Genomic DNA, 21,508 nt, shown 5'->3' with positions numbered 1-21,508 from the left:
TATTCCCACCTCTATATGAAAGGAGACACTTTTGTAGTTCAGGCTAGAGCAGTCAGGTTTGTGTTAATAAGAGATCTGCAATAATCTCAGAGAAGCAGGTGCAGTCTGTATCACATAAATAATAAGAATTAACTTTTATTTCGATAAATTAAAACAGGATAAAGCTCAGATACATCATGTAATCATCAAATTAGAAAGACAATGAATAATGAATAATTAAACTTGGTCAGAAAGGTATAACAGTATATTTATATACAATTTTGGCAGCAGTAGATGTCAAAAGTGCTTAGTGCAATCAAAATGTCCATAAGAAAGATATCCTAGTCATGAAATAGATGGAATGACATTTAAATTGATAAATTAATTAATGACTTAGTGATCACATATAATCAAAAAAATACAAACATGTGTTGACATAAAAATTAGCAGCAGAGAACGTCAAAGTGCTAGTGCAATTGAAAGGTATCCTTAGGTGGGTATCAAAAAAACTAAATCAGTAAACATGTATGTGCGAGCATGAACAATAACTATTGTCATACCATCCAATATTGATTCCACTAGTGAACCAATACAAAGTGCTAATATTCCACTAATGCAAAGATAAAGATACACATATGAGTCACAAAAGATATTGTGAAGCTGATCCTCTTAAAACAAATGTAGACATAAATGTCATCAATTAATCGATGATTAATTGATGACATTTATGTCTACATTTGTTTTCATTTTCGCCTTGCCATACTTTTTCATGTTTTATCAAATAACAATGTGTTCTATCTAACAACAATGTGTTTATTTATATTAATGTGATGTTATTTCACTTGCTTAAGAGGATCAGCTTCACAATATCTTTTGTGACTCATATGTGTATCTTTATCTTTGCATTAGTGGAATATTAGCACTTTGTATTGGTTCACTAGTGGAATCAATATTGGATGGTATGACAATAGTTATTGTTCATGCTCGCACATACATGTTTACTGATTTAGTTTTTTTGATACCCACCTAAGGATACCTTTCAATTGCACTAGCACTTTGACGTTTTCTGCTGCTAATTTTTATGTCAACACATGTTTGTATTTGTATGATTATATGTGATCACTTATACCCCTTTTCCACCAAAATTCCGGGTCTGACCTGGAGTTGGAACAGGGTTCCTATCCGGATCAGGCCCATAATTTAGCCGGCACCGACTCGGGATATTCCCGAGTCGGCGCCGCTTACACCGCAGTCGGGTCTGCATAGACCCGGCTTTTCCGGCGTGAAGCACCACTGAAGCTGGACCAATCGGCCGTCTTGCGACGCACTGCGGGTCATCAAGACTCGGAGTGCGCCGAACACACCAGGGTTTCACGGGCTACGCCCGTGTTAAACCCTGCTATTTACCTGGGATGGATTGCCGGGTCACTCGACCCAGCAATCCAACCCTCACCCCTTTTACACCAAGGAGCTGCCCAGGTTAACCCTGCAATAACCCAGGTTTTAGCTCCGGTGTAAAAGGGGTATAAGTCATTAATTAATTATTTATCAATTTAAATGTCATTATATCTATTTAATGACTAGGATATCTTTCTTGGACGTTTTGATTGCACTAAGCACTTTTCATGCCTCCTGCTGCTAAATTTGTATATAAATATACTGTTATACCTTTCTGACCAAGTTTATTAATTAATTATTCATTGAGTCATTGTCTTTCTAATTTGATGATTACATGATGTATCTGAGCTTTATCCTGTTTTAATTTATCAAAATAAAAGTTAATTCTTATTATTTATGTGATACAGTGTGCCCCAAACAAAGGAGTTACCTTTCTCTTTCTTTCTTGTGAATATAGTTCTGCTACTCCGTGGGAGCACCTGTGTTAGTTATGGTAATTCATCATGTGATTTCTTTCTTACATTGTATTTTCTATATATTTGGAGAACATTTTTTTGACCTGTGCTGCGTTCCTCCCTTTTCCCACTTTTCCCATAAATAATGCAGTCTGTAGAGGGTTATAAGGTGATTCCCCAAAAATGTTAAGTCCAATATTCTAGAGTAAGGAAGATTATTTATAAATGGATAATGTTGAAATCCATTGCCAATGTTTACAGGAAGGGGCCTCTCAGAAAATTCACACAAAGATCACCCATCCGAGGGTCTGCAGGCCTTTCAAAATAGTAAGCATATAATCAAAATGAGACTATTAATATGACTACCATGGAAGCATAGCCAGGAGACAGTCTGTTAAACCATTACTGTGCAGCTAAGGTTTGCGAAATTGCTTCTGAGTGAAAGCTAAAGCTTCTAGGACAGTGTCCTATGGACGGAATAGACTGAAGTACAGTTGTTTGGTCTTAATGCACATCACTATTTTTGGTAAAAACTAAACACTGTGGGCCTGATTCATTGCCGCTCGTAAGCGGCCGCTCGTTTGTTCGGAGCGATGTTCGCACATCTGCGCATGCGTATGGGTTTTAGTACGCATGCGCGAACCAGTCAGTGTGGTCAGAAATCGTGTGCTCGCAAATAGCGAGTGCCTGCTAATTTGAGTGACAGGATGAGGCGTATGTGGTGGTAACAGGGGAAGGTGCTTGAAAACGGGGAGTGGAGATCAGAACGCAGGCGTGCCAAACGGTCAAAACGGGCGTTTTAAGGGTGTGCATAATTAACAAAGCAGCGTCATCGGCCACGTCACTTGGTTGTCTTTTAGCCTGAACTGCTCGCGTGATTGCGGTAGGAAAATCCAACCACAAGCACTGCGAGCAGTTCATACGCCTTTCGATGTACTCGATTAATCTAATAAATAGTGGAGATGACGTGTGATGCGAGCGGCCAGGGGGCGTTTTTTACAAAAACAAGACTTTTTGCACCCACAAGACTTGGGAACCTCCTTATACATTACAAAGTCTTCTTTATACCCTATGTTTGGTTATCTATCTGTCAGCTGAAGCTTGTCAATAATTTGATCATACTTCATGAAAACGATAAATCATACAAATATACAACTTTGAATAGCTGAAAAAGAAAAGAATGAAGATGCTGCACAGCTGTTTTTAAATCCGAATTTAAGAGAGCTGAATATAAACAAATTCAATCCAACATGAATGAATTAAAGCTGTGTAGTAAGGAGTAATAGAACTTCCACCGATACTGTGTAAGAGACATTAAACATAGCAAAACATTATTATAACTTCATGCTATTGCTGCCAAATGTGTTTCTACAGGCTGCTGAACCATGGTGTGTGCTTTTTATTCACACATTAATTCTTCATATTAGCGTTTTTTTTGTTGAATAAATCTTTATTTTGTTTTTTATAATCTAAAAAAACTTCTAACCTCTTATCTCACAAATTTTTAAACGATGCGTCAAGGCAAGTGTAAGAATTGGCTGCAAATAAAACCATATGATTTTGCGGTGCACTTTCTATTAGTCTTATAAAGTTTTACTCAAAGGTCAGTGACTTTGTACCTGTTTGTTTTAGGTTGCATGTGAACATCTGACCATGGCAACGTTTCTGGAGTTTATTCAGCAGAATGAAGACAGGGATGGGGTCCGCTTCAGCTGGAATGTTTGGCCATCTAGTCGTTTGGAGGCCACAAGAATGGTGGTCCCAGTAGCCTCCCTCTTCACTCCGTTAAAAGAGAGGCCTGATCTGCCTCCTATACAGTATGAGCCTGTCCTGTGTAGCAGAACCACCTGCCGGGCTGTTCTCAATCCCCTGTGGTAAGTGTCCCTGATATTTTAGATCCAGTGTAAAATCAAAACATGAAAAATATAAAAACAGCAGCGACTCCTGGAAACACAAAACTAAACCGCTCGGGACTCTAAGAGGGGTATTCAATATATGACGTCATTTTCGGAGGCTTTGGTTTTACACCGTATTCAATTTCAAAGACTTTTCGCATGTTCGAAAAGTCTTTGAAAAAAAAACGGGGATAACTTTTCACCACTGAATAGGTGGCGAAAAAAAGTGCAGAATTGGGGTTTAGGGGTGCAGGCTTTAAAAAAATAGCCTGCAGAATGACCCCTTGAAACGATCTGTGTCCAAAAAAATAAAAATCGAGACACCCCAAAAAAAGCACTTTGAATGTGGGGGCCAAAAATAAAAATGTTGGGGGACAAAGTTAAAAAATAGCGAACTTGACTCTGGAGGAGTCCCCAAGTATAATAATAATAATTTCATTTATATAGCGCTTTTCTCCCATAGGACTCAAAGTCGCTTTACAGACATCAGAAAACATGGTACATTGTATAAGGATTTGGTGTTGCAAAAAAACAAAAAAAAAAAATAGAAAACCACACAGATAATTAAAATCAACCGAAACCTAGAGAGCACAATAAGCATACTGTATTGCGGGGTTGGTGCAGACATTTTGGGAAATAACTTCCATGGGTTATATATTTAACCCACAAAGGTACCACATGAGGCAGCCATGGTGGGCGCACTACGTAGGATTACCCTGGGAGGAATAGGTTACACCTAGAAGAGATGACAAAATGGGTGGTTGCAAAATCCTGATGCTAGGAGTAGGGTCCCAACATAATAGTCAGGTCCATGTACTTTTCATCCCATCCACGAGTGTACCAGGTGAGGCAGCCACAAGTATGCCCCAGGTGTTTTTTTCATTGCAGCTGCTTGCGGCAGGTGGGTTTTTCACGATTTTTTCAAGTCACTTTAGCAACTTTAAAATATGCTGACCCCCATTTTCAAGTACCCCAAATTTGCTGGGCAGTTATTTTTCCCCCCAAAAAATTCTAAATGCTCTTCTGCATCACTTTCTTCAAAGTCGCATTTATGCACTTGCCGCGGCTATTAGAAACCCTGACTTCCTTCAGTAGTTAAAAATGGGGGTACCCATAGTGATCCCCCATATCTACACATCTTTAGGGGGGTCCCTAGAATATTTCCCGAAAATTCCCGTTATTGTTGAACCTGTAAAAAAAAAAGTAGCAAAAATTTACAAAAAAAATGACATAAGGCCCCCCCCCCCTCCCCAAAAGCCAAACCAGCCCCAGGCTTTCCAGCCAATGGTGGTTTCTAAAAATACGGGGAACAAAATGTGTAGGGTTCCACCGTATTTTAGAAACCAACACCAGGCTGCAGGGACTAGTGCTGGTTTTAAGTATAGGGGGCAAATAAGATGTGGGGTGCCCCCTATATTTAAGACCAGCACCAGACCCAACCGACCGGGGTGTAATGCCACAGCCCGGAGACCCAATCACCGGGGCTCCAGGTCCAAAGCATTACACCCCAAATCGGTCAGCGCAAGCCGGTGATCTCGGGGAGTCGGGGACCCCCCCAAAAAGGGTCCCCCCTCTCCCGAGCACCACAGGCTTACGCTGAAGCCTGGGGCCCATCCCCATACCCCTGGAGCAGTGGGTATGGGGTTAATAGGGGGGCCAAATAATGTCACACTATTGTACTTTACAGTGGAACTACAAGTGCCAGCTGACATGCGGCACCTGTAACTTCACTGTAAAATAAATAGTTAAAAAAAGACAGAACACACACACCGTGTCCAGTATAAGTTTATTAAACACACCCATTCACACATACTTACCTATACCAGATGTTCGGTCCGCTTGTCAAGTAGAAATCCATGATAAGTGGCCCTGCAAGAAATATTTCATACTCCCCTACATCCAGCGCTGGTCTCCGCAGTAATCCATGGGTGTTTAAAAACAAAAAAACGTCCTTACCTGATTCACGGAACACAGCTATCCGTATGTGTGTTGCCACACATACAGATAGCTCCCGAATGCCAGCTATCAGCACTTCACGGGGCATTGCAGTCCAGAGGGCCAATCTAAAGATGTGTAGACATGGGGGATCACTATGGGTACCCCCATTTTTAACTACTGAAGGAACTCGGGGTTTCTAATGGCCGTGGCAGGAAAAAACACCTGCCAAAGCTATGTAAAAACCAGACTTTCTTTTGCAGGCAAAAATAGGGGTACCCATAGTGATCCCCCCATGTCTGGACATCTTTAGGGGGGTCCCAGGCTTATTTCCCGAAAATTTCCGATTTTATTCGTTATTGTGGTCAAGGGTCATTTTTAAAAAAACAGGGATAATTTTTCAATTCACTACAGCAAGTGAAAAAAAGTGCAGAATTGGGGTTTGGGGGTGCAGGCTTATAAAAAATAGCCTGTACTTTTGGAAATGTTGAAAAAAAAATTGGTTTAAAAAAAAATTGTTGTGAAAATATAAAAAAAGGAAAAAAAATGCCAAACTAACTAAATTAATTCTGGTGGGGTCCCCAAGTATGTGGCAGGTGTTTTTTTCATTGCGCAAAGCGGCAGGTGCATTTTTGCAGAATTTTTAAAACATAACTTTAGGGACTTAAAAATATGCTAGTACCTATTTTCATGTACCCCAAATTTGATGGGACCACTTTTAATAACGAAAAAAAAAAAGCTAAATGCTCTTCTGCATCACTTCTTCAAAGTCGGGAAAAAAACACCTGCCGCAGCTATTTAAAAACCCCGACTTTCTTCTGCAGGTAAAAACGGGGGTACCCATAGTGAACCCTGAGGTCTGGACAAATTTTAGGGGGGTCCAAAAAATTCCCACATGTTTTCGCCGATCCAAGTATCGCCGGGTCCCGTTTTCGACGATTTCATATTGAATACGGGGATAAGCGGGAGCGCGCACGATACTTTTTCGCCGGCAAAAGCTCCGATGTGCGGCTAAATCTTCGACTGCAAAGTTTACGTTTCATATTGAATACCCCTCTATGCCTATATAGTTCATTAGGAGAACAAGTCCCCAACTTAGATTGATGACAGGTGTCTAAATAGTGGATATATTTCCCTGCGTTCTCGATTCTGTAGTATTACAAAGTGAAATAAAGTATGGTGTAGTTCTCATATGCAATATATTTCTTGTATCCAAGCAAGGTAAAATTTTGAGATCAGCATAGAATCTTGTAGTCCTTAAAATGACAGGACTAAAGATCTGTGTTCCCACATAATAAGTATGCTAACGATCAGGATGCTGGCTGTCAGAATACGGACAGCGGTATCCTGAAAGTCAGAATCCCGACAAAGTTTTGTATTCTAACCTTAAACCACCCATCCTGCAGCCTAACCGTAAGCCTCCCGTTCTGCAGCCTAACCCTCCCCCTAATATTTACCTCTGCAATCTTATAGGGATACTGACAGTCGGGATGCTGCTGTTGTTATTGTGACCACCGGTATCCTGACTGTCGCGATGCTGACTACATCCTGTAATGCTGTATACGTTACAACTGACAATTAGCTCACTCTAGAATTACAAGTACAGTACATGACAATATTTGTGAAGATTAAAACCTCAGTATAATTCCCCCCCCAGTGGCCATCTATATTTAGGGGCTAGTATTTCCAGTATTCGTCAGGAGCAGTGCTGCCAAATGCACAGCAAGGTTTTGATAGATTCATACTATCCAGGGAATAAGCTGCACAGTAATCTATTCCAGATGATCACTGACTGACTGATTCTTTATCAAAGCTTCCTATTCAGGACAGCAAGAAAATTTACCCACCGTTTGCACTTGCAACATGTTTCATCCATCCTAAGTGGGAAATTTGTTCTCCCAACGAACTACACAGTGGTTTATTTTTGTGTTTCTAGAAAATTCTACTATTTTTATATCTTTTTTTTTTTTTATGTTTTCATTTATTTTATTATTATTACAGCAATATTTTACTTGTAGCAAGCCTGTCTAATTTGAGATTGATTGTTAACAGTACATTTACTATCAAGTTGCTTTTAATTTGTTGTCTTTTGGATTATTTTCTGTAAATGCTTTTCTGCACTCTTATGTATTTTGCTTGTTAGCTTGAGTTTTTTTCTTTTGCCTTGAAAGTCTAAATTTGTAATACACAATCTATTGAGTTTATGTGTGGGTGATGCTCTGGCCAGACCTTCCTCAGCCCCTTATTTTGTGCACATCAAGCACTTGTATTCCTGCATAATCTTTGGTTTTCATATCTGCTTTAGCCTAGGCTGAGAGTGTTAGGAAGAGAGTAACCTTGTGTATACATTTCCTTGGATTTACTGGCAAAATGCACGATTATTAATGCATACCTCCGACGCGTTTTACTTTTACATCTACCATGCACATTTCATGTGTTGGTGTTTTTCCAATACAATCTATTGTACTGGTTTTTCACGTTAATGTATGAGAAATAGATTGTCCCATATTATAACATTTGAAACCCTGCATAAAATATTTAGAGTAATTGTGCTAACAAACCCATGTGCAACTGTTCATGTTAAAGCAGTTTTCATGTCCTAGTTAGCCATGTGAAGTGTATTAACAGTGGGTAGGTGTAAATTAGTCCTAATAGTTTTTTCAAGTGTTGTTTGGGTGTTTGTCATATTTGACTAGTATTTTGGACCTGTCATTGGCCGGGTCGCTAGCTATTGTTTGTAGATTTCATTCTGTTCTCTTCTCCTACTCTCTCTCTCCTTGTTACTTCCGTCGACCCTCTGTACTCCATTCCTCCCATCTTCCAATGTTTTCCCCCTTTCATCTAACCCTGATAATTTGTGGGACCTCTGGCTTGCCGAAGGTGCTAATTTGTGGGTCATCTAATGGAGGGTTGGGGGTAGTGCCGATTCGCCAGAACGATTTTAATTGATTTTGATCCATTTTAAATCCATGAAAATCAATCATCATCAGTGTTGTGTTTCTGGGGCTAAATCACACATGTACTAATACTTAAAAATCAAAAACTGTCTGATAGTAAACTTGTGATCTAGCCCCAGAAACACAACACAGATGTTGATTGGTTATGGTAAATTTTCATTGATATTATAGTAAATATACCACTTGGAGTACTAAGTACTAACATTCTTTAAACATGGCAAAGTGTCATACCTAAAGCACTTTATCTGTGTTCTGATAGACAACTACTGTGAGAATGGTTCTCTTAGCACTTTTGTGCACTTTTAAGACCGTGCATTGGACATTTATATTTTTACTCCATGCTGCAGCAATTCAAAGATATTGGTATGGATAAGTCCACTACAGAAAACTAACAATATGTGGAAAAAAGCCTTTTCTTTTTTTTTCTATGTTTACATAGAACTTTGGCAACTCTGTAAGTCCATTAGATATCTATTATTTTTGCTTTGTCCAAGTTGTAGACTTACCAAGAGACATGAGAGGAGACAGAAGGAATGGTCAGAGAGGTAGGAGGATAGTATCCCGCAGACAAAGGGAGTGAAGGATTGTCAGGAGGAGGGTGGTCCACAGTGTCAAAAGCAGCAGAGCGGTCGAGAAGAATGAGCAGAGAGTAGTGGCCCTTGGATTTGGCAGTAAGGAGGTCATTACTAAATTTTGTGAGGAAGTTTCAGTGGAGTGGAGAGGATGGAAGCCAGACTGAAATGGGTCAGGAAGGATGTGGGAGGAAAGAAAGGCAGTATGGTGGTTGTAAACAATACGCTCTTGGAGTTTGTAGGCAAAAGGGAGGAGAGAGATGGGGGGGCGGTAGTTGGAGAGAGTGTTAGGATCAAGGGTAGGGTTTTTAAGAATGGGGGAGATAAATGCAGAAGAGACATTGCCTGATGTGAGGGAGAGATTGAAGAGGTAGGCAAGATGGGAACAGGAGAGATGTAGCGGAGGAGACGGGAAGGGGGGAGAACCGGATCAGGCCATGACTTCCTCTCCAAATACAGGGGAGAAAGATGTCAGAGTTGGTAAGATGGTTGGGGAGGAGTGCTCTGGGAAAGGAGGAGGTGGGATGCTGAGGGTCTGGTGGGATGTGATGTCCTGGTGTATGAAATGGCTAGTAACATGAAATGGCTAGTAATAGTGCTCACAATTCTGTAGTCACAGGTAGAACTAAACATATTTATCACCTGAAGTGACAGAAAACTGATTACAACGCTTGCAGTGTGGTAGATAATGAGGTTACATGTAATCTCCTCTCAGGATAGGGAATTCATTTTACATTAGGTATAATGGACGTTTAAAAGTACAGTAGTTACAGGAGAACTTCACCCTAGATGCAGTTTACCCCTGTACATCCCCATCATATTGCTACAACCACATAGGTCCTATTCCCGTGATCCAAGTGGTTCAGCATATAGGTACTAATGGCAGCTGTGGAACAATAGGTAGTATTAGGCAATGTTGTTATAATTGCTTATGATAAAATATTCTATAACTCGGTGGTTTCCAAACTTTTTTGACTCAGCGTATCAGCATTTTTGTCACGGCAACCCTAGGTTGAAAGTTCCTTATTGAGAAACTCCGAAAAAATAAAAAAGTTAAATAAATTGTCATCCTTAGGTTCAGTTATGTGGGGGTGGACAGGGCTGCTCTTCTGCCTGTCTACATGTTTTATGATTGGCAGCCAAAAGCACTGGTTTTGCCTATCACATTGATCATAAATAATTTGATTTGGTCTAGGACATTCACTTGCGGCACCCCATACAACTTTATACAATGCCTCAAAATGCTGGTTCTTGGTCTTGCTAGTCCTTTGAATCAACACAGCACCTGATAGTCAGCATTCAGTAGTGTTCCCGCTAGGCTGTTTCAGCGGGGCACCACGCCCTGCCCAATTTGAAGCTTCTGAAATGCACCCTGCACTTTTGGGGGCGCCCCACTGAAAGAGCTGTCCCCACCCACGAGTCGTAGTGTCCACGAGAGTTTAAAAAGTGTGAGAGTTTACTGCTAAACTTTTTCTAAACTCTCATCCTATTATATGTGACCCTATTATACCCCTTTTCCACCTAAATTCCGGGTCTGACCCGGAGTTGGAACAAAGTTCCTATCCGGATCAGACCCGGAATTTTGCCGGCGCCGACTCGGGATATTCCCGAGTCAGCGCCGCTCACACCGCAGTCGGGTCTGCATAGACCCGGCTTTTGCGGAGTGAAAGTGGTCGCTTGGAGATGACGTCATTGTGACCCGGAGTGCGCTGTTCTCACAGCAGGGTTTCACGGGCTACGCCCGTGTAAAACCCTGCTAGTTACCTGGGTTGGATTGCCGGGTCACTCGACTCGGCGTTCCAACTCTCTCCCCTTTTACACCAGGGAGCTGCCCGGGTTAACTCTTCAAAAACCCGGGTTTTAGCTCCGGTGTAAAAGGGGTATTAGTATACACATTAATTTATAAACATTTTCTAAATTAAACAATGCCTTTTCCAATGAATATGTATGTTAGGTTTTCTAGCTTTATAATTACATTTCTTTTTGTGCTTATGTGATTTCTGCTTGTTTTCCAGTCAAGTGGATTATCGTGCAAAACTCTGGGCTTGCAACTTCTGTTACCAGCGAAATCAGGTGAGAAATGCTGGTAATGACACAGTAACGATGGTAATAGCTCAATTGGTTTAATGACATGTTCAAGTGGCATTTCTACTCCACCCGCATTGTACTATCGTTATGCTGTTATACACAGGTTGTAAAGACCTTGACCTGTCAGTGAATGAGAATACATTGTGATATGAGAAATGGAATATATAAAGTGAGAATGAAACGGAATAGCAGGTTATTTCAACTGAGCCATATATAAGGTTTTCTCAGAATTTGCATCAGAATAAAGCTTGTCAGCTTTCTAATTATCTTTCTTTAATGGCTGATAATCAGTTCTGTCTTATGCTGGCCATACACTAGTACGACCAGCATAAGATTCTTCTTACGATTTCCCCGGCAGCTCCCAGTAGGTCCCGGCCACACGATTGAGACACGATGTGCATACGATCTCACGATACGATCGATCTGCAGTTTAGGAGGAAAGGTCATTGAAAGAACACACACTTCTTCAAAATGTCACTGAAATGATGCCGGTCGGGCGCACAATGCATCGCATGCACGAATACACGGCACGATGTGCATATGATTATGATAGATAATATGGGCTGCACATCTGATCATACCATACATTTTAAGAGCGGAGGGAGCGCGCATCGGATCGTATCCTACCGAAATACTACAGGACTTCCACACGATTTATTGTACGACGCGTCTAAAATCGTGCAATCGTACTAGTGTATGACCAGCATTACTTTTCCAAATTGTATGTCCTCAGATTATTTATTTATTACCAGTTTTTTATATAGCGCACACATATTCCGCAGCGCTTTACAGAGAATATTTTACCATTCACATCAGTCTTACAATCTATATTCCCTACCACATGCACACACACACATACACACTAGGGTTAATTTGCTGGGAGCCAATTTAACCTACCAGTATATGTTTGGAGTGTGGGAGGAAATCGGAGCACCCGGAGGAATCCCACGCAAGTACAGGGAGAATATACAAACTCCACACAGTTAGGGCCGTAGTAGGTAGATGAATCCCATTCTCAGGAAGCAAATTGTTATTCCCAGGTCAGATAACTGACGTACTTCCAGGATGTAGGGAGGGGCTCTAGACTGCACACCCTTATAGTAATGAAAGGTGCCATCATGCTGAGATTTTAAATGTGAACAGTAATGATCGCATAGTGCATCTGCAACTCCGTTTTCTGTGTATAGTACTTCCAGGATGATTGGGAGATGCTCATGCATTGTACCTTCTGATTATTTTTACAAGTGTTAGATTCTCACTCTTATTTCAACTTACACTCTATAATGAGACTGCAAATATTGTTAGAAATAATATAATTGCTTAAAGAGACCACTTTCTACAATTCACAGTGGTTAGTAATTTTATATTTATAATTTTAGTTGAATTTTTCAACATTTCGTTCTAATACTTTTCACTTTCTTAGATATTTTATGGGTTGGCCACACCAACATGCTATAAATATTTTCTCTTTCAGTTTCCTCCCACATATGCCGGCATCTCAGAAATGAACCAGCCTGCAGAACTCCTGCCACAGTTTTCCAGCATTGAATACGTGGTCCAGGTAACATAGATCCTTCCTCACATTGTTTAGTGATGTAGCCTGCTACATCAGTATTTCAACATTTGTCACTGTTCGTCTAACTTAATCTCCCCCAACCAGCCATTGAGCACCTCATTAGACTGTCTGCACCTTCTTCCTTCAGCTTAGTATATTTCCCATTACCTGAACAATGTTTTGTCTCTGTGTCTTGTCCACTGGGGCTCGTTCAAAGCCTTTGCCATCTTTCTGTTACTACCCTGTCATTTGTATTATTTCTAAATTCATTATTCCACTTTGGCTGAAGAATAAGTAATTGCCAAATGAGAATTTCTAGCTTCAATGATTCCTCCTCTACAAATGTATCCCCTCTCTCTTGCCAACTAAACCTACTTTATGTCCCAACTTGCTTCTCTACCCACCACAACCATCCACCCATACCTTCTCTCTGTTCCATCAATGCACTTTACTTTGCCTACTTTAAATAAACACTATCCATCAATAAATCTTCACTCCTCAGATCCAACACTTAAGGTACGTACACACTAGACGATAGAGGAACGACTGTACGATTACGACATTGTAATCATACAATCATTCATCTTCCTGTGCAGTGGGATAATGTGCCTACACTGAACGATATGTCGTTCAGTGCAGGCTTCCTCCCTCATCCCCGAACATGCCCAACCTGTCGTTATCGGCAGATTGACCAGCATGTTCAGGCGATGATTGTTGTCGAAAACAACCAGCGGGAGTGCGCATCGCTGGTCGTTTTCGACATTATACTGCACAATTACTGAACGATTACATGAGTGATTATTGAACGATTACGATGTCGTAATCGTTCAATCGCACCTTTACATCCACCTTTTCCTTCACTCCCTTATCCACTTTCTCCCATTATAGAATGATGGTTCATAGATGTGTGTATAAGCTGATATCGGTAGCGGCTTGCCCGGCGCGGGTGCCGACATCGGTAAGTGAATACACACTTGCCGATGTCGGCCACAACGCCGGGGTAGGTTGGCTGAGCGGGGCCATGCTACATCTTTAACAATATCCCCAGATTGAGCTGTATGTTCAGTCGACGGGGGATATCGTTTTCGTCCTGTGGGAGCGCGCATCGCCGATTGTTCAGGGCATGCCCACTGGACGATATGAACGATATATCGTTGAACGATATCGTTATCGTTCACTTTTATCGTCTATTGTTTACGGCCCTTAAGAGGTAATAGCCTTAGGGGAAAGCGGGGCTAGTTGTTACAGAGGCAAGTTGTTACAATGACTCTAGAACCGTGACTACGTCACGCCGTGGTTCGTGCGACTGGGAACAAGTTTGTCAGTGTTCAACGAAACAGCTCTGAGGCAGACGTGTTTATGTAGTAGGTACCAAAACAAACTCGTCTTTCTTGTTGCAAAGTAATATTTTTCACTTAGATTTGAAGTCGTATCTTGGCTGGACTGTTAAAGGTAAGGGTTTATCATTCATTTTGTTAGAATCACAGACCATTGGTGTATTTATTATCATTGTTATAATCGTGAATTGAAGCACGGAAATTGAACTATGGCCATCTTGATTTTCTGACGTCACATGGGGCTAGTTGTTACCCAACATCGGAGGCAAGTTGTTACTCACTAGCTCCCATTAAAGACCAGCTAGAACTAGAGGCAAATATAAGAAATGGAAAAACTACAGAAAGTTAAGAAATCTTTACTCTGGAATGAGGCAAAAATAAAAAGACTAAGAAGATGACACCAAAATCTAAAAAAAAATAAAGTAGCCAAAACATCATCGAGTTCTGAAGACGAGTGTTTCTGTATAATATGTGCTAAGAGTTACAGTCTGTCGAAACCTGGCCAGGAGTGTGTCCAGTGTGTTGCATGTGAAGGGTGGGCTCATATTGCTTGCATAAGAGGTGATGCAGTAGCATTTACTTGCACTAATTGCAAATCAGAAACTAGCAGTGAAGACAATGAGTGATGTCTGTCATTGTCATCAGACCAAATATATGGCAAATGTGATTTTGTGATAAACATACAAAGTTTTCTAATGAACGCTTTTTATATTAAGATTTTGTATAGATTATTTCTCCTTCATCCACTAGGGGACACTGGAGGCTTCAAGACAGTGGGGGTATAGACGGTGCTAAGTGGGAGCTGGCACTTTAAATTTTAAGAAGTGTGACTAGCTCCTAGCTTTATACGCCTCTACAAGCCCAATCTTAGTTTGTGCCCGAGGGGAGCTGGTTGTTTTCACACTCCTTCTCAGGGTTTTTAAATAGTTAGAGTGCTACTGCGCTGAAGTAAAGAAAATTCATATGAGGACAAACAGGCAGCAGCTGCATTGCCTGTCTGCAAAGATGGAGCTGCCGGGGGGACCCGCTCGCAACTGCACGCAGTTCTCCGACTACTGAGACCACCATCTCCATAAAATGGGTGTTCCACATGCCGTTGCTTGCAGTGCGCATACCGGCCCCCATCAGTCATGCCGCCGTCGGCAGCACAGCAGCTCCGTGAGTATTCCCTAGCTCCCCGACTAGCGGGGTAGCCCAGTTAACATCTATAAGGGCGGTGCATTCAGCAGCAGGCTGCTCCGACTAAAGGGGCAGCCTAGCGGCAGACATTACATTATGTCTAGCTATGGTTCAACATGTTGAGCACACAGCTCTATACAGAAAGCGCGCTTATACCGGTAGTTAAAATTAAGCGCCATAGCGAGGGGGAGGAGTCCTGCTCCTTCCTCCCAGCGGACCCAGCTTTCTATCGAAGTCTGCTGGCGGCCATTACAGAAGTTTGTTACTACTTTAGTATCAGTGGTTACTTCCTTCTGTGCCTAGCGTTTTCTGGCACTGCTAGGAGTGCTATTAGGGCAAGTGTGGCTCTCTCCTGCCTCTCTTTATCCCAGTTTCTTCTTTTGACCTTTTTCACTACACTTTATTGTTCTTTATGTGGGGTCTGTATGTATCATGAGGCTCTAAAAGGTGTCTCAAAGGTTATTTCATGCAATCATGCAGAAAAAGTTTGCACAAGGAACAGTCATTAATCCCTATTGTGTGACATGGATGGTGTGGTGGTTGGCATTGCTGCCTCGCAGCGCTGGGGTCGTGGGTTCAGTTCCCACTGCAGCCCTTGCTGTGTGGAGTTTGTGTGTTCTCCCTGTAAAGATTGCAATCCTGAACAACAAGCTTCAGGGATTTCAGATTACATCCATTGTGTCCCAGACGCTGCTGAGCTGGAGGCTTCTCGCAAAGATAGAGGGGCTTCCAGGCAGCGGCTCTAACAGCATAAGGGAGGTCCTTAGCTACATCCACCATGGCTCTTTCCCGTACCACTAAGCAGTGTCAGATGGGATAGAGCCTTTATTTTCTGCAATCCGCCAGGTATTGCAGATGCAAGGAGGACATGAGTCCTGCTCGACAGTCTTTCTAAAGAAACAGACAAGCTATTGCATTTCCAGTTTCAGAAGAGCTGGATTCTTTCCTAATGTCAGCTTGGGAACATCTTGATTAAATATTTTTAGATGTCCCAGCGGTTATTATCTTTTTATTCTTTCCTGCAGATAGCAGAAGAGGCCACGTCTTTGAAAGACACATCAGACAGGAGATTGTAGAATACGCTCAAGTCCATTTATACAGCTGCAGGTGTGATACTGTGTCCTGCTATTGTAATCTGCTAGACCACCAAAGCAATTGAGCTTTGGGCAAGGCTTTTCGCTGACTTGATGAGATAAGCTGCCAGTGGAGGAGCTTATACTGTTAGCTAAGCATATAGGTGAAGCTGTGTCTTACCTTGAAGAAGCGTCCAAAGACGTTTACTATATCGCCTCCAGGAGGCAATTTCGGCTCGTAGAGCACTGTGGCTTAAGCAATGGCAGGCGGATGCAGAATCGAAGAAAGCTGTGGAAGCACTTCCATTCACGGAAAGTGTATTACTTGCAGTGCACCTAGATAAATGGATTTCTCAAGCTACTGGGGGTTAATCCACTTATTTTCCGTCTACGGCTCCTCCCCCTAGATGATCTTACTAGGGACCCTTGTTTCTGTCCTTTCGTGCTCTGGGGCGTTCAAGTGGTGGCTTCAGAGGCAGACCATCGACTTCCAGTGGTTCCAGAGGACGTGGCGGAGCCACAATAACATCTGCTCAACATGAGGTTACGTCCACTACCAAGCTTAGTGCATGACGGCTTCCATCTCACATGGGAGTCTCCAGAGTGGGAGCGCATCTTTGGGAAGTATGACCTCCACCTCTGTTTTTTACCACAGATTTACCAGTTTCCAACGACAGGAGTGTCTTATTTCAAGAAGCAATAGATAAGCTTCTATCCACGAGAGTGGTGGTCCACATTCCCAAAAATCAGACCGGAAAGGGTTTTTCACTCCAGTCTCTTCGTGGTTCCGAAGTCAGTCGGCTTGGTCAGATCTAGTCTGAACTTGAAGGATCTCAATCCCTACCTAAGGATTTCCAAGTTAGAGATGAAGTCCCTTCAGTCGGTGATGGTGGGCCTAAAAGAAGGCGTATTCATGGTATCTCTTAATATCAAGGACGCCTACTTCAGCATCCCTATCTGGCCATCTCACAGGCGTTTCTAAGAATCGCAGTTCGGAACTCACATTTCCAGGTTCAGGCCTTACCCTTCGGCTTATTATCAGCCCCCAGGGTATTCACAAAGGTCATCGCTGTGATAATGAGTTTCCTTCAGAAACAAGGGATCACTATTATCCCTTACCTGGACGATCTCCTGCTGAAGGCCCATTCCAGGGACAAATTACTACAGAACATCAGTGTCTCACAGCCTTCTCATTCGTCATGGGTGTCTCATCTGCACCTGACGCAGAAGCTACAGTTTCTGAAAATGCTCATGGACACATTAGGTCAGTGGGTGTTCCTCCCTTAGAAAAAGGCAACTGCCATTCAGGAGATGGTGAGGGCGGTCCTTCGACATCGTCAGGTACCGGTACACGTTTGCATTTGACTCCTGGGGTAGATGGTTGCGGCATTTGAGGCCATTCCTTACGGACATTTTCACTCCAGAAAGTTTCAGCTACACCTCCCCTCACAATGGACAGAGTCCCATCTTTTCCTTCAACAACATGTAAGGTTAATTCCCAGAACTCGCATATCCCTTCTCTGGTGGTTGAACTTGGTACACCTAATGGAGGGAAAGAGATTTGGATTGTGGGATTGGACTCTTCTCACCTCTGGTGCGATTCCGAGAGGCTGGGGGGCTGTGATTCAGGAACATCACTTCCAAGGCCGCTGGACATCACAGGAAGTGAGTCTGCCGATAACCATATTGGAATTAAGGACAGTGTTCTACACTATTCAGTCAGCAGTTCACCTGTCGCGGGGCCGAGTTGTCAGGGTCCAGTCGGACAGTGCCACGACAGTGGCATGCATAAACAGAAAGGCGGCACCAGAAGTCGGGCTGCTATGAAAGAAGTAAGCAGGATTCTAATATGGGCAGAAAAGTTTGCAATGACATGTTCTGCAATCTACATTCCAGGCGTCGATAATTGGGAGGCAGAATACCTCAGCCGGCAGGATGTGCATACAGGAGAATGTGCACTACATCCTCCGTTTTTTCACAGCTTGTCTAACGGTGGGGTCTTCTGCAGGTCGACCTCATGGCATTCAGACTGAAACCATCAACTGCCTCTCTACTGCGCTCAGTTGAGAGACCCAGAGGTAGTGGCAGTGCACGCACTGTCAACGCCGTGGAAGTTGCAATTTTCTCTATCTGTTCACTCTGTTTCCTCTTCTTACTTGGATTCTACAAAGCATCAAGAGGGAGCAGTCCATGGTTTTATTGGTGGACTCTGAATTGGTCTCGCAGAGCTTGGTATTCCAACCTTCAACATCTGCTGATTGTTGATCCGTTGCTCCTTCCTCTGAGAGAAGATCTCTTATTACAATGTCCTTTAGTCTATCCAGACTTAAGGCGGCTACGTTGTAGGCGTAGCTGTTGAAAGGACCATCTTAAAAGGTAAAGGGATCCCATCCAGGGTAATCCTTACTTTGCTTTGAGCCTGGCAGAAAGTTACTTCAAAACATTACCACCGAATTTGAAAGGCTTATGTTTCATGGTGTGAACGGAGAGGGTCTCCTCCTACAGAATTCAACATGGCTTGCTTTCTGTTTTTTTTTTTTTTTTTTCTGTAAACAGGTTTCTCAGCCGGCCTGCATTTGGGTCCTCTGAAAGTTCAAATTTCAGCTCTGACTGTTTTCTTCCAGAAGAAGCTGGACTGAGGTGCAGATTTTTCCGCAAGGTGTTTATTGGGATACAACCACCCTTTGTTCCTCTTAGGTCTCCATGGCATTTGGATCTTGTCCTTTCTTTCTTACAATTATCTGACAAAGGCCTCTTAGAAGGCTGAAACGCGTTGGACATCTGTAACAATACACGCCACACTCCATCTCCAGAAGTCTCCTCGGTTCCCCTTTTGAGTTGAGCCACTGCCCAGCACGCTGAGCCCGGAGATCGCGGGACCCGGAAGTCTCGAGTCCAGGCAGCGTGGAGCGTTCTTCCCAGCAGCGCACGGACGGTGCGCTGCATCAAAGAGGGACACAGGACTTCAGGAACACAGTCGTCGATCCGCCAACCGGAGTCCACCAGGAGGTGGACACAAAGGACGCTTGATGGTGAGTTTAGTGCACCTGGGGGATACGGACGCCGCCCCACCAGACACGACCCACACGCCTCGCCTATCGCCACAAAACATTGACTAAGCCTTAGAAACTTCACCCAGTTAATTTGTTTTCAATTCATTTTTTCATCCCCCAATCTTTTTTTCATTCCACTCAAACTCGGAACTTTATTTTAGCCACTCGCAGCCCAAATCACCTTGAGGTTGCGTATGTGAGCATGATACTGGAGCATTGTGACTCCATTACAAAGAATGTAATAAAGAACACAATATTCTTCATAACACCCATCTCCGGTCATTATTGCCAATACAAACTCAGCATTACCATATCTAACCATACACTCAACAAAAGTGTATACACTTATTCATACTCATATGAGGGTGGGTGCACCGGTGGTTTCTGCACACATATATATCCTATTTTTGTGTTCTTATATGTGTACATACTATATAATTTGCCATTACAATCATCTCTGTTCGAACCTTTGGAGTCTGTGGAGTTAAAATACCTTTTTTGGAAGGTAACACTTCTTCTCGCACTGGCCTAAACCAGGAGGGTGTCAGAACTGAGAGCTCTATCCTGTCGTCCTCCGTACTTGGTATTTCATGAGGACTGAGCGGAACTCCGTACGAAATGGATTTTCTTCCAAAGGTGGTTTCGGTTTTCTACATCAACCAACCTATTGTGGTACCGGTTCTTCCACAGGATTCACCTTCCTCAAGATCTTTGGATGTTATTGGCGCTCTTCGTATCTATGTGGAGAGGACAGCAGCCATACATAGAACAGACATTCTATTTGTTTTCTATGATGCTGTTTTATTCTGTTTGTTTTGTATGATGTTGTTTGTCCTGACTAGCCAGCCTCCAAACATTTGCTGGCCCGCTGGATTTGTCTGACTTTCAGACATGTCATCATCTAGGGAGCCTCCGTCTTTTATTACAGCGCATTCCTCTCTCTCAGTGGGTTCCTCATGGGCAGCTGCAGTGGGGTTGTCCTTGGAGTTACTTTGCCGGGCCGCTACTTGGTCTGGCCGGCATACTTTTATTATTTTTCATAGATTTGACATGTTTGCGGCCTCTGCAGCGCAGTATGGCCGGTCTGTTATGCAGGGTTCTCAGCGCTTTCCCGCCCGTAATGGGAGCTCTGGGACGTGCCCACTGTCTTGAAGCCTCCAGTGTTCCCTAGTGAATGAAGGAGAAAACAACAGGATTTTGGTACTTACCGATAAACCCCTTTCTCCGATTCCATAGGGGACACTGGACGCCCACCCTGCGCTGTTCCTTCCTGCCAGGGTTGTGGTCATGTTATGTTATGACTGTTAGAGAACTGTTTGATTTCTCTGGTTGTATTACTGTTATTTCAGTCTTTTTATATGTTCTGTGTACTTGCTTCGCCTCCTCCTCTTCCGTTTGTTTTTTCTCAGCTCCCCTCGGGCACAGTATTCTAAGACTGGGCTTGTAGGGGGGTATAGAGGGGGAGGAGCTAGTCACGCTTCTTAAAATTTAAAGTGCCCGCTCCCACTTAGCACTGTCTATACCCCCACTGTCTTGAAGCCTCGAGTGTCCCCTATGAAATCGGAGAAAGGGATTTATTGGTAAGTACCAAAATCCTGTTTTTTTCAGTAACAATTTGCCCCAACCCTGTCGGGGGCAGATTGTAACGATTATTTTTGTTCTGAAAAACATATTTTTCATTGTTAATAATAATTATTGGATGTAACTTATACCCAATATAAATAGAAGGAAGAATACTGTTTTGTTTGTACATTTTTTTCTTGTTTTGTTGTGATTAAAGATTTTTGAGATATTTGAATTTCTGTATTTTTGTAACAACAGCCTTCCCCCTACTCTCTCTGCCTTTTCTCCCTCAACCCATCCCTTTGACTCTGTTCCCTCCCAACTTCTTTGTTCCTTCACCCCCACTGCTTGCCTAACTTTTCAACCTTTCCTTCTCCTTGGGCGCTTTCTCTTCCTTATTCAAAAATCTGTTCATCTTTCCTATCCTCAAATATACCCTATATCTTCCCCTACCTCTTCCAAAGTACTT

At 42.6% G+C, this 21,508-nt stretch overlaps 1 protein-coding gene across 3 annotated transcripts in view; it reads left to right on the top strand.

Annotated features, from left to right (window-relative positions):
* Positions 1-21,508, top strand: part of LOC148442460 (protein transport protein Sec23A-like) — a 128,548-nt gene that overhangs the window by 18,817 nt on the left and 88,223 nt on the right. For all 3 annotated transcript variants that reach the window (XM_088463909.1, XM_088463910.1, XM_088463911.1), the window contains exons 2-4: positions 3,465-3,706; positions 11,207-11,264; positions 12,754-12,840. In XM_088463909.1, coding sequence (XP_088320035.1) covers positions 3,486-3,706; positions 11,207-11,264; positions 12,754-12,840 — 366 coding nt within the window. In that variant the 5' untranslated portion in view covers positions 3,465-3,485. The remainder of the gene's footprint in view (positions 1-3,464; positions 3,707-11,206; positions 11,265-12,753; positions 12,841-21,508) is intronic.

This window comes from Taudactylus pleione, unplaced genomic scaffold, assembly GCF_031769625.1.
Source record: "Taudactylus pleione unplaced genomic scaffold, aTauple2 ptg001497l, whole genome shotgun sequence".
NCBI lineage: Eukaryota > Metazoa > Chordata > Amphibia > Anura > Myobatrachidae > Taudactylus > Taudactylus pleione.
This window is presented reverse-complemented; position numbering and strand designations above follow the sequence as displayed.